This window comes from Engystomops pustulosus, chromosome 11 (assembly GCF_040894005.1).
Source record: "Engystomops pustulosus chromosome 11, aEngPut4.maternal, whole genome shotgun sequence".
NCBI lineage: Eukaryota > Metazoa > Chordata > Amphibia > Anura > Leptodactylidae > Engystomops > Engystomops pustulosus.
This window is the reverse complement of record NC_092421.1, coordinates 85,533,965-85,545,290: the sequence shown is the minus strand read 5'-3', so window position 1 is coordinate 85,545,290 and position 11,326 is coordinate 85,533,965. Positions and strand designations below refer to the sequence as shown.

Here is an 11,326-nt window from a genome sequence, read left to right as displayed (position 1 = left end):
TCAGGTCCCTGGAGTTCACCTTCTTCTTCCTGGTGCATGTAAGTGCATTGTCCGTGTATAATGTGCTGTGCAGGGAGTCACTAAGATCGGGCACCCGATATCCTGCATGTGTCGCTTCCCCGCTCAGGTCCCCGGAGTTCACCTTCTTCTTCCTGGTGCATGTAAGTGCATTGTCCGTGTATAATGCACTGTGCGGGGAGTCACTAAGATCCTGCGCCCGATATCCTGCATGTGTCGCTTCCCCGCTCAGGTCCCCGGAGTTCACCATCTTCTTCCTGGTGCATGTAAGTGCATTGTCCGTGTACAATGCGCTGTGCGGAGAGTCACTAAGATCATGTGTCCGATATCCTGCATGTGTCGCTTCCCCGCTCAGGTCCCCGGAGTTCACCTTCTTCTTCCTGGTGCATGTAAGTGCATTGTCCGTGTATAATGCGCTGTGCGGGGAGTCACTAAGATCGTGCGCCTGATATCCTGCATGTGTCGCTTCCCCACTCAGGTCCCTGGAGTTCACCTTCTTCTTCCTGGTGCATGTAAGTGCATTGTCCGTGTATAATGCGCTGTGCGGGGAGTCACTAAGATCGTGCGCCTGAGTTCCTGCATGTGTCGCTTCCCCGCTCAGGTCCCCGGAGTTCACCTTCTTCTTCCTGGTGCATGTAAGTGCATTGTCCGTGTATAATGCGCTGTGCGGGGAGTCTCCAAGATCCTGCGCCCGATATCCTGCATGTATCGCTTCCCCGCTCAGGTCCCCGGAGTTCACCTTCTTCTTCCTGGTGCATGTAAGTGCATTGTCTGTGTATAATGCGCTGTGCGGGGAGTCACTAAGATCCTGCGCCCGATATCCTGCATGTGTCGCTTCCCCGCTCAGGTCCCCGGAGTTCACCTTCTTCTTCCTGGTGCATGTAAGTGCATTGTCTGTGTATAATGCGCTGTGCAGGGAGTCACTAAGATCCTGCGCCCGATATCCTGCATGTGTCGCTTCCCCGCTCAGGTCCCCGGAGTTCACCTTCTTCTTCCTGGTGCATGTAAGTGCATTGTCCGTGTATAATGCGCTGTGCGGGGAGTCACTAAGATCGTGCGCGCGATATCCTGCATGTGTCGCTTCTCCGCTCAGGTCCCTGGAGTTCACCATCTGCTGACTGTATACCCTATAGTCTTCATTATAGTCCGTAGTAGAGGTAAAAGAATCTATCCGTAACGATTTTCCGTCAACAAATCCGAATTTTTCCTGCTTGGCTTCTGCAGAATCTTTTATATAGGATAATAACGGATCTGTTACAATGTCCATTCGTTTCAATTGACTTTTCATGGTTTCTATTAATGTCGGCCAGCACCAGCGAGAAAGGACCTGGTTTATTTGGAGGTATAGAGGGGGTTATACGCCAATTTCCAGAACTACTAAAGAAACATTGGTTGGGAATGGAGTGAAATGTTACAAAACATCTGGCAACAATTGTGTCAAGTCTACAGCACATTAAATTGCCATTGAATAGTATGAAGATAAAATATCATGGTGGTCTCTCCTCAGGGGGGTCAGGGGAGATGATGATAAAAGGAAGTTACACAGGTGACCCCCAATTCACCAATAGATTAGCACAAATGTGAGTTTCCGATGAAGTGCGTGTGATCCATAACCAGCACCTGGTGTCTTGTATAGTTTAAATGATGTAAAGCAATTACATGCGTTTCACTGCAAATTCATATGCGTTTCACTCCAAATTCATGGACGGAGCCCCGCCCCCGATTGCGTTCAAACCTTCCTTTAAAAAAAGTAAAGAATGGAGGTTTAATAAATTTTTTATCAATAAAAAATCCCATAGACATTAATGTAAATTTTGTGTCATCCGTTATGTTCCGTTTAGGCAGGAATACATTATCCATGCAAAATTACAATTGCTTTTAAAAAAAACACAGTGATAACGGATCACTGCTTAACTGAACCCAACGGATGGCATAAGATTTGCATTGATGTCGATGGGATTTTTACCTGATACGTTTTTAGGGACGGAACAGAAGGAACAGAGATTTGAACAGTAGTGTGAACTTAGAGAGAGAAAAAGTAACCACATTGCTGGACGCATAGGGGGATATTTATTAGCACCTTTCAAACGGAAAACCAGCAGGATTTTTTTCCCTTGCTCCGTAACTTGCTCCTTATTTATGAAGTGTCTCCGCCACAATTTTAGTGGTTTTCCATCACGCACTACTTGTTCTGTTTTGGGGGTGCAAAATTGTGTCGCCGCTTGTGAATCTGACACTTTTCTAGAGCTTCAATTTTTCCAATAGGCTTTTTGGCACAATTTTCGGTGCACAGATAGAGCAGGTAAAGGCTGTGGAGATGTGGAGACAGTTCTAAATCTTTTGGTTCGTGCGCCAAATCATTAATCCCTTTCACCACAAACTTAAATCACACTGAAAATTACAGCACGTTTCCAGCGCCACCCTGCACCCAAATTAATAAACGCACCCCATTGTGTGAATATTTTGAAACACATTATAGCAAAAAGTAAACAGATTAAAGACATTCGGGGGCATTTATCATTCCCTTTCCATCATTTTTTGGTGAACATCTTCTCTTTTTGTTGCTACACCTTGTGTTCCGATTCTTCACACCTTTTTTATTGGTCGCTCAATTCAGACGCAGCTTTTGAATACCTACAGATTTCCTGCACTTCTAATTTCCTGGGGCTTTTTTTGCCACTTAATTAGACCAACTCAAAGCAGGTCCACTAAGTTCTATTTAACCCTCATAAATGTGGATTCATTGCAGACACTTTTCAATTTATTAAGGTCCTTGAGACATAATCTAAAATTCCAGTCTAATAAGCCCCACAATGTGTGCACCAATAAAACAAACCCTATGACAAAAATAATAAATGACCCCCATTGTTGGATGCAACTTCTCAAGATAGAGTGCTAATAAATACACATTGCTGGGCACAGGAGGTAAATTCTTGCCAAAAATAACAAGTTAAATGCATATTTCACCATTTCCCTTATACGATGTAGCCTTGGGTTGGGAATATCTCCAGTACTTCCATAGCCATTAGATAAATTAGCTGTAATTATCTGTTGCTCCACCAATTAATAGTGGATAAATGGTAATAATGTAACTATCCCCTAATGCATCTTAAATACATGTATTTAATAACATTGACATGTCAGAAGCAGTCACAGATCATCTGTAATCTCAAGGGGCCACATTTATCAGGGCTAGAACTGACGTAGAAGTGCCTCTCTCCTGCCTCCCTCCTGCCCCCTGCCTCTCTCCTGCCTCTCTCCTGCTCCTGCCTCTCTCCTGCCCCCTGCCTCTCTCCTCTCTCCTGCCTCCCTCCTGCCCCCTTCCTCTCTTCTGCCACCTGCCTCTCTCCTGCTCCTGCTTCTCTCCTGCTCCTGCCTCTCTCCTGCTCCTGCCTCCCTCCTGCCCCCTGCCCCTCTCCTGCTCCTGCCTCTCTGCTGCCTCCTGCCTCTCTCCTGCTCCTGCCTCCCTCCAGCCCCCTGCCCCTCTCCTGCCTCTCTCCTGCTCCTGCCTCTCTGCTGCCTCCTGCCTCTCTCCTGCTCCTGCCCCCTGCCTCTCTCCTGCTCCTGCCTCTCTCCTGCTTCCAGCCTCTATCCTGCCTCCCTCCTGCCCCCTGCCTCTCTCCTGCCTCCTGCCTCTCTTCTGCCTCCATTCTCTCTCCTGTCCCCTTCCTCCATCCTGCCTCTCTCCTGCCCCCTGCCTCTCTCCTGCCCCCTGCCTCCCTCCTGCCCCTCTCCAGCCCCTTGCCTCTCTCCTGCCCCCTGCCCCTCTCCAGCCCCCAGCCCCTCCCATGCCCCCTGCCTCCCTCCTGCCCCCTGCCCCTCTCCAGCCCCCTGCCTCCCTCCTGCCCCCTGCCTCCCTCCTGCCCCCTGCCTCTCTCCTGCCCCCTGCCTCTCTCCTGCCTCCCTCCTGCCTCTCTCCTGCCTCTCTCCTGCTCCTGCTTCTCTCCTGCTCCTGCCTCTCTCCTGTCCCTGCCTCTCTCCTGCTCCTGCCTCCCTCCTGCCCCCTGCCCCTCTCCTGCTCCTGCCTCTCTGCTGCCTCCTGCCTCTCTCCTGCTCCTGCCTCCCTCCAGCCCCCTGCCCCTCTCCTGCCTCTCTCCTGCTCCTGCCTCTCTGCTGCCTCCTGCCTCTCTCCTGCTCCTGCCCCCTGCCTCTCTCCTGCCTCTCTCCTGCTCCTGCCTCTCTCCTGCTTCCAGCCTCTATCCTGCCTCCCTCCTGCCCCCTGCCTCTCTCCTGCCTCCTGCCTCTCTTCTGCCTCCTGTCTCTCTCCTGTCCCCTTCCTCCATCCTGCCTCTCTCCTGCCCCTGCCTCTCTCCTGCCCCCTGCCTCCCTCCTGCCCCTCTCCAGCCCCTTGCCTCTCTCCTGCCCCCTGCCCCTCTCCAGCCCCTCTCCTGCCCCCAGCCCCTCCCATGCCCCCTGCCTCCCTCCTGCCCCTCTCCAGCCCCTTGCCTCTCTCCTGCCCCCTGCCCCTCTCCAGCCCCTCTCCTGCCCCCAGCCCCTCCCATGCCCCCTGCCTCCCTCCTGCCCCCTGCCCCACTCCAGCCCCCTGCCTCCCTCCTGCCCCCTGCCTCTCTCCTGCCCCCTCCTACTCCTCTCCAGCCCCCTGCCTGTCTCCTGCCCCCAGCCCCTCCCATGCCCCCTGCCTCTCTCCTGCCCCCTGCCTCCCTCCTACCCCTCTCCTGCCCCTGCCTCCCTGCAGGGCTTGGACCAGTGGCTTCCTGATGTATGAGTCCAGCCCAGGCTTACATGACATTACACAGCTGCCTGCAGGGGGTTTATCTGTCCTCCCAGCACAGGGAGGGGATCTGTATCTGCACATTCTGCACCAGTCGCCTCCTGCTCCAGGAACATTGTGCATCGTACAAGCATCGGCCGCTGGATGGATGAATGCCCGACCATGTCGCACAGAAGCGTCCACCCAACCTCCTTTACAATCCGGGATATACTAAATATGGGCTGCGGTGATTATGACAAGGACAAGATATCAGACCCAGAGGATCCAGTACAGGAGAAACTCACAGAACAGACACAGGCGGAGACTGATGCAGAACTCTGCTGCCCGACCCAGATATCGCCCGATTTATCGGCGGCCGATAAGATGCTTGCACAGAGCCCGGACCGAGGCAGACAGAGTCGGGAGGAATCGCGATGGTACAGCGACCAGGAGCCGCAGTCAGACGGTGCGTTTCCTAGTATCCGATATTGTTACAATGTGTCCTATATTTATAATGAACAACATTCCTTATAATCTTTTATTGTAGATGCATTTATATATTATATATCATATACAGAAAGATCCTCATAATGTAAGGAATATTCTATGTGATCCAGAGTGACTTACCTCTAACTATAAGATGCAAGTAGTCAGTGACTAATACTCCCAGCAAGCACCGGGGTAATGATGAAAGTAACTTTATTATTCAGAAATAGTCTGGAAAAATTGTGTATTCGTATAAAACAAATCTTTGTTTCTCATTTTTTATATTCTATCATATAATTATTATTATTCTACATCATTTATTTATCTCTCCGATCTATGTATCGACCTATTATCTATCTATGTATTTGTCTATCCAAGTATTTATGTGATCTCCTATTTTTATCCATTCCTATCTTATGGGTGACACAATCCCCGAAATATCCTGTACGTCCAGATAGATAGATCTATAGATATAGATGTTATGTAAACATTTAACTTATCATTAGTATTTGAGTGAAGGAAAATCATAGACAGATATTTAAACAGATATTACAGATTAATCGATGGGATTAATAGACAAACAGATTAATAGGTAAACGAATAAATGATTTCAGTGAAAGAGAAAGAATGAAAGATGTTAGATAATCACGAGATGATAAATAGATTGATCGATTATAGATAGACATATATATATATATATATATATATATATATATATATATACACACACACAATCTATACCTATATAGGGTTTATCTAATAAACGTCTGATATTCTATCTTTTGATCCTATTCTATCAATCATCCATCTCTCTATCTATCTATATTCTATCTATCTATATCTATCTATATCTATCTCATATCTATCTATCTATATCTATCTATCTCATATCTATCTATGTGTCTATCTATCTATCTATATTCTATCTCATATCTATCTATCTATCTATCTATCTATCTATGTGTCTATCTATCTATCTATCTATCTATCTATCTATCTATCTCCTATCTATCTATCTATCTATCTTTCTCATATCTATCTATCTATCTCCTATCTATCTATCTATCTATCTATCTATCTATCTCCTATCTATCTATCTATCTATCTATCTATCTTTCTCATATCTATCTATTATCTATCTGTCTCCTATCTATCTATCTATCTATCTATTATCTATCTGTCTTCTATCTATGTGTCTGTCTATCTATCTATCTATGTGTCTGTCTATCTATCTATCTCCTATCTATCTATCTCCTATCTATCTATCTATCTATCTATCTATCTCCTATCTATCTATCTATCTATCTATCTATCTATCTATCTCCTATCTATCTATCTATCTATCTCCTATCTATCTATGTATCTATGTGTCTATCTATATATCTATCTTTCTATATCAATTATATTTCTCCATTATATCTCTCTCTATCTTTCCATCTGTCTAAATATCTGTCTATCTATATCAATCACATCTAGCATCTATCTATTATCGATCTATATCATTTTTATCTATCTATCTATCATCTATCTCTCTTTCTCTATCCCAATAAACCCTTTTCTACACTAGTTCTCCATTATACTGATACATTTGTCCCTTTGTAGGTGACTGCCCAGAGATTTGTGTTGGTGATAAACTGGAGGATGAGCAGAGATCGGGGAAGAAGAGGACCAGGGCAGCCTTCTCCCATGCCCAGGTGTATGAGCTGGAGAGGAGGTTCAGCCTCCAGAGATACCTGTCTGGACCTGAGAGGGCAGACCTGGCAGCAGCCCTGAAACTTACAGAAACCCAGATCAAAATCTGGTTCCAGAACAGGAGATACAAGACCAAGAGGAAGCTGATAGCCAAGCAGCAGGCAGTGAAGAGCCCTGAGAGCCAGGCCAAGCAGGTGGCAGTCAGGGTGCTGGTAAAGGATGACCAGAGACAGTACTGCCCAGAAGATGCCATCTGCCCATCTCTGCTGTCTATATACCAGGCCTACCAGTATTACCCCTTCATCTACCGCCTGCCTGCCTGGTCCCCCCATATCTAACCCTAAGTGGGGGAAGAGACAGTACAACCCTGTGCAGAACTGACCCCCCAACCTGGGGACACGGAGGACATACAGTCACCCATCCTGCTAGTACTTAACCCTTTCACTGGGACCTGAAGAATTCCAGACACAGATAAAATGTATCTTGTAATTGTGGCAGAAAAATCATCGCACGATTTCTACTACTGCAACCTTCGGCTCTCCACATGCTAGAGGAGGACTACAACTCCCATCAAGTCCAGGCAACTACAGGGAGTTGTAGTTTATCAGGAACAGGGGGTACCAGGGTGCAGCTCAGTACAGTCTTGTAGATGAGGAATTTGGTCCTGTATCCATGATCGTGCTATAAATAGTGGTCTCTATAAATAGGGGTTTCTATATTATATACTCATCTGCACCTATACATGGGGTTATCTATTCATATCCAGGGCTACTCATGCTATATACAGGGGTATCCATGTGATATCCACAGTTTATAGGCAGTCCCCTGGTGTTCATATATACAGGGTAGCTCATTTTATACATGGGGCTGTTCAGTATATGTAAGGATGACCTATATCCTAAATGTCCATGTTATATAGATATACAGAGAATATAGGCATGGTTCTTAATGTATACAGGGCAGCCTATGTTATATGGGGATAGGGATCTCTATGACTATCCATGTTATAGCCATATATATGTCATATAAGGGCTGCCCATGTAATATGCTGGGGCTTCTATGTGCCATACAGGGATTTCTGTGTTATATATTGAGGGGTACTCATACTATTCAGGGCTGCCTATGTTATATCCATGTATATGTCATATAGGAGGTATACAGGTTATATTCTGGGGAATATATTGGGAGTTTCATGTTATAAATCTAGGGGCACTCATAATGTATACAGGGTATATATGTGATAATATTCTTATATACACTGATACTTATGTTGTATTTAGGGTTCTCATGTTTTAAGCAGATATTTGATATTATATAATGAGAAACTCAAGTTCGGTTTATTATCCGGGGGACGATTCTATGCCAGGGGGTCCATAATACATACAGGCTCCATGTTATATACACAGGGGGGTCCATATCACATACAGGCTCCATGTTATATACACAGGGGGGTCCATATCACATACAGGCTCCATGTTATATACACAGGGGGTCCATATCACATACAGGCTTCATGTTACATACTGAGGTGCCCATGTTATATACACAGGGGGGGGGGTCCATAATACGTACATGCTCCATCTTATATACACAGGGGGCTCCATGTTATATACATAGGGGGTCCATAATATATACAGGCTCCATGTTACATACTGAGGTGTCCATGTTATATACACAAGGGGTCCATAACATATAAAGGCTAGATCATATGCCAGGGTGTCCATACATACATGACGCATATAGGCTCCTTGTCATATACAGAGAGGAATCTATAACATCCATATTATATACTGGGGTGTACATATCATATACAGAGGTGGGTGCATATGTTATATAGAAGGGGTCCCAAATACTTGAGGATTCAAGCTATACACAGAGGAGGGTACATGATATATACTGTGGGATCCATACCAGCTCCATGTTATATACTGGGGAGTCCATATCATATACAGAGGTGCTTACATAACATACAAAGGCTCCCTATTATATACTGGGAGGTCCATGAAATACTCTGGCTCCATATCATTTACTAGGGTGTCAATATCATATACAGAGACAGGTACATAACATATACAAGCTCTATGTTATATACAGAGGAGGGTCCAGTTCTGCATTCACTGTGTAAATATCTGTGTGAATTTTCTAAATTAGAAAATCTCTCTTAATAATAAATAATAATAATATTCTGATAATTAACATTTTGTAGCATTTGCCTAAAGTCGGGTTTTTGCCCTCATTTGTAGGAATAGCTCTGACTGTGAACTTACCTGTGGTCTGTAGGTGGCCTTCCACCTGGAGATCGCTCTGCACTTATCGTTTACTGTAAATATCGTGACTTATTGTTGTATCGACTGAACATGATTGTAATTTATTAGTGAAATAAAGATTGTTTCTTCATAATCTGAGATGAAAACGATGTGGGATTTGTTATTCCGGCAGCTTCGTTTAGTTATTGGAGTTTTATAAACAGGAAAATGTCAAGATATAAAAATGTCATATTTTAAATATGTTCTATACACACATATTTATATAAAAAAAATCTATATAAATGTATACGAATTAACCTTTCAGTACAGTAAATTATATTTATGCCTTTTACCAATTTTCCATTTTTTATTATATGTTTTAGGTTTTAATCCTCAGGTATTGAATATTCAATAGGGACATAATGCTTTGACGAAACTATCCCTTTAAATGCAAATAATCACATAAATTAATTGTTAATGTCTGATAATATTTAGGAAGCTGCTGGGTGAAGATTTGTCTTCAATATAAATTTCGTTAGAATGAATTCGATCCTAAAATGATTAATAAACTAAATAATTGAAGGAATAAACAAAAAAAATATAAATATAATAATAAATAATAAAAACAAAAATAGGTATGAATAAAAAAAGAAAAGGAAGAATAATAACAACAAATACTGAATAATAATAATAATTATAATAATAATACATAATAATAAGGTTAAACAGGAATCATGAACGGGAACGAATTAGGAAATATTGACAGAATCCTAATATTAAAAAATAATAAAGATTTAACAATACTAAAAAGAAACTAAAATAATAAACATGAACACGCAATAATTATTATCATTATTGTTATAATAGCTTAGAACAACAACAATCATCATGAATTCGTTAGGATTATTCTATGGACATTTGAAATGCACAAAAACATTTCTAAATATACAAATACACAAACATATATCTGTATCATAAATTCTTCGTTTTGCTATGAATTTATTTTTACAAGTTCATCTCATATCTATCTAAAATCATCTATTATTTTTCTGATATATATATATATATATATATGTATATGTATATATCTACCATCTATCTATATGTCTATCAATATATCTATCTCACATATATACATGGTATTTATAATGTAAGTGTCCAGTAGACCTCAGCAGGTGATGCTAGTATTTGTGGTGAATAGTGACTGCACCCTGTACACTGTATATAGCAATGCAGGTAAGTGCATTATACATTACTTACTGTATGGAGCCCAATGTGATCAACCTTTTAAAACTGTATTTTATTTCCATGGGAGAAATAGATGATTGTGGCGATGATGATGATGATAATGATGATGATGATGATGATGATGATGTGCCCAGTTTCGTGGTAATAAGAGACGCTTGGTGGTCATAAAATATTATATTAGACTTCAATTAAAACTTTCCATTGACATAATAGAGATGAGGGCAGCTCCACACGAGCCTCTGCCATAGTCTGCTAACCTCTCCTTACACAACCGATGTTACACATCACTTCTACAGTAAATTTCCTGACATTAGAGTTTTCATTTAAGTAAAATTATATATATATATATATAATATAATGACCTTGTATATATATATATATATATATATGTGTGTGTATTATATATATATATATATATATATATATATATATATATATATATATATATAAATAATATAATGACCTTGTATATATACATATATATATAATACACACACATATATATATATATATATATATATATATATATATATATATATATATATATATATACATTCGACATTTTTTCTGTGTGTATAGTCCAATTGCAGCATAATGAGCCATTCAGGTGCTGTGGAACATTATTATTCATACACCAGCTGCTGCAGAACCTCATAACAAATACCATCATGTACCACTCAGCTCCTGCAGAACACCCTAATAAACATCACAATTGTTACAGAACATCATAATACACACAACAGCTACTGCAGAACATCATAATGAACCACCCAGCTGCTGCAGAACCTCATAATACACACCTCAGCTGCTGTAGAACCTCCTCATACACACCTTAGCTGCTGTAGAACATCATAATACACCTTAATTGTTACAGAACATCGTAATACACACCTCAGCTGCTGTAGAACCTCCTCATACACACCTT

At 42.4% G+C, this 11,326-nt stretch overlaps 1 protein-coding gene across 2 annotated transcripts; it reads left to right on the top strand.

Moving 5' to 3' along the window:
- Nucleotides 1-4,728: 4,728 nt before the first annotated feature.
- On the top strand, nucleotides 4,729-8,814 carry LOC140106261 (homeobox protein zampogna-like). Of its 2 annotated transcripts, XR_011850747.1 has the most exons (3): nucleotides 4,729-5,195; nucleotides 6,818-8,293; nucleotides 8,376-8,814. XR_011850747.1 is itself a non-coding variant. In XM_072130568.1 (2 exons), exons 1-2 carry the CDS (start codon nucleotides 4,895-4,897, stop codon nucleotides 7,243-7,245), a joined length of 729 nt encoding a protein of 242 aa, XP_071986669.1. In that variant the 5' UTR covers nucleotides 4,729-4,894; the 3' UTR covers nucleotides 7,246-8,814. The 2 variants fall into 2 exon arrangements, 1 of the variants encoding a protein (XP_071986669.1); XM_072130568.1 differs by having other exon boundaries at nucleotides 6,818-8,814.
- The last annotated feature ends 2,512 nt before the right edge of the window (nucleotides 8,815-11,326 follow it).

Bases quoted from the DNA above. Each gene is read 5' to 3' on its own strand.
- LOC140106261 (XM_072130568.1), top strand. From the start codon at position 4,895: ATGGATGAATGCCCGACCATGTCGCACAGAAGCGTCCACCCAACCTCC. The intron at 5,196-6,817 runs GTGCGTTTCCTA...GTCCCTTTGTAG, and splicing joins CCAGGAGCCGCAGTCAGACG to GTGACTGCCCAGAGATTTGT.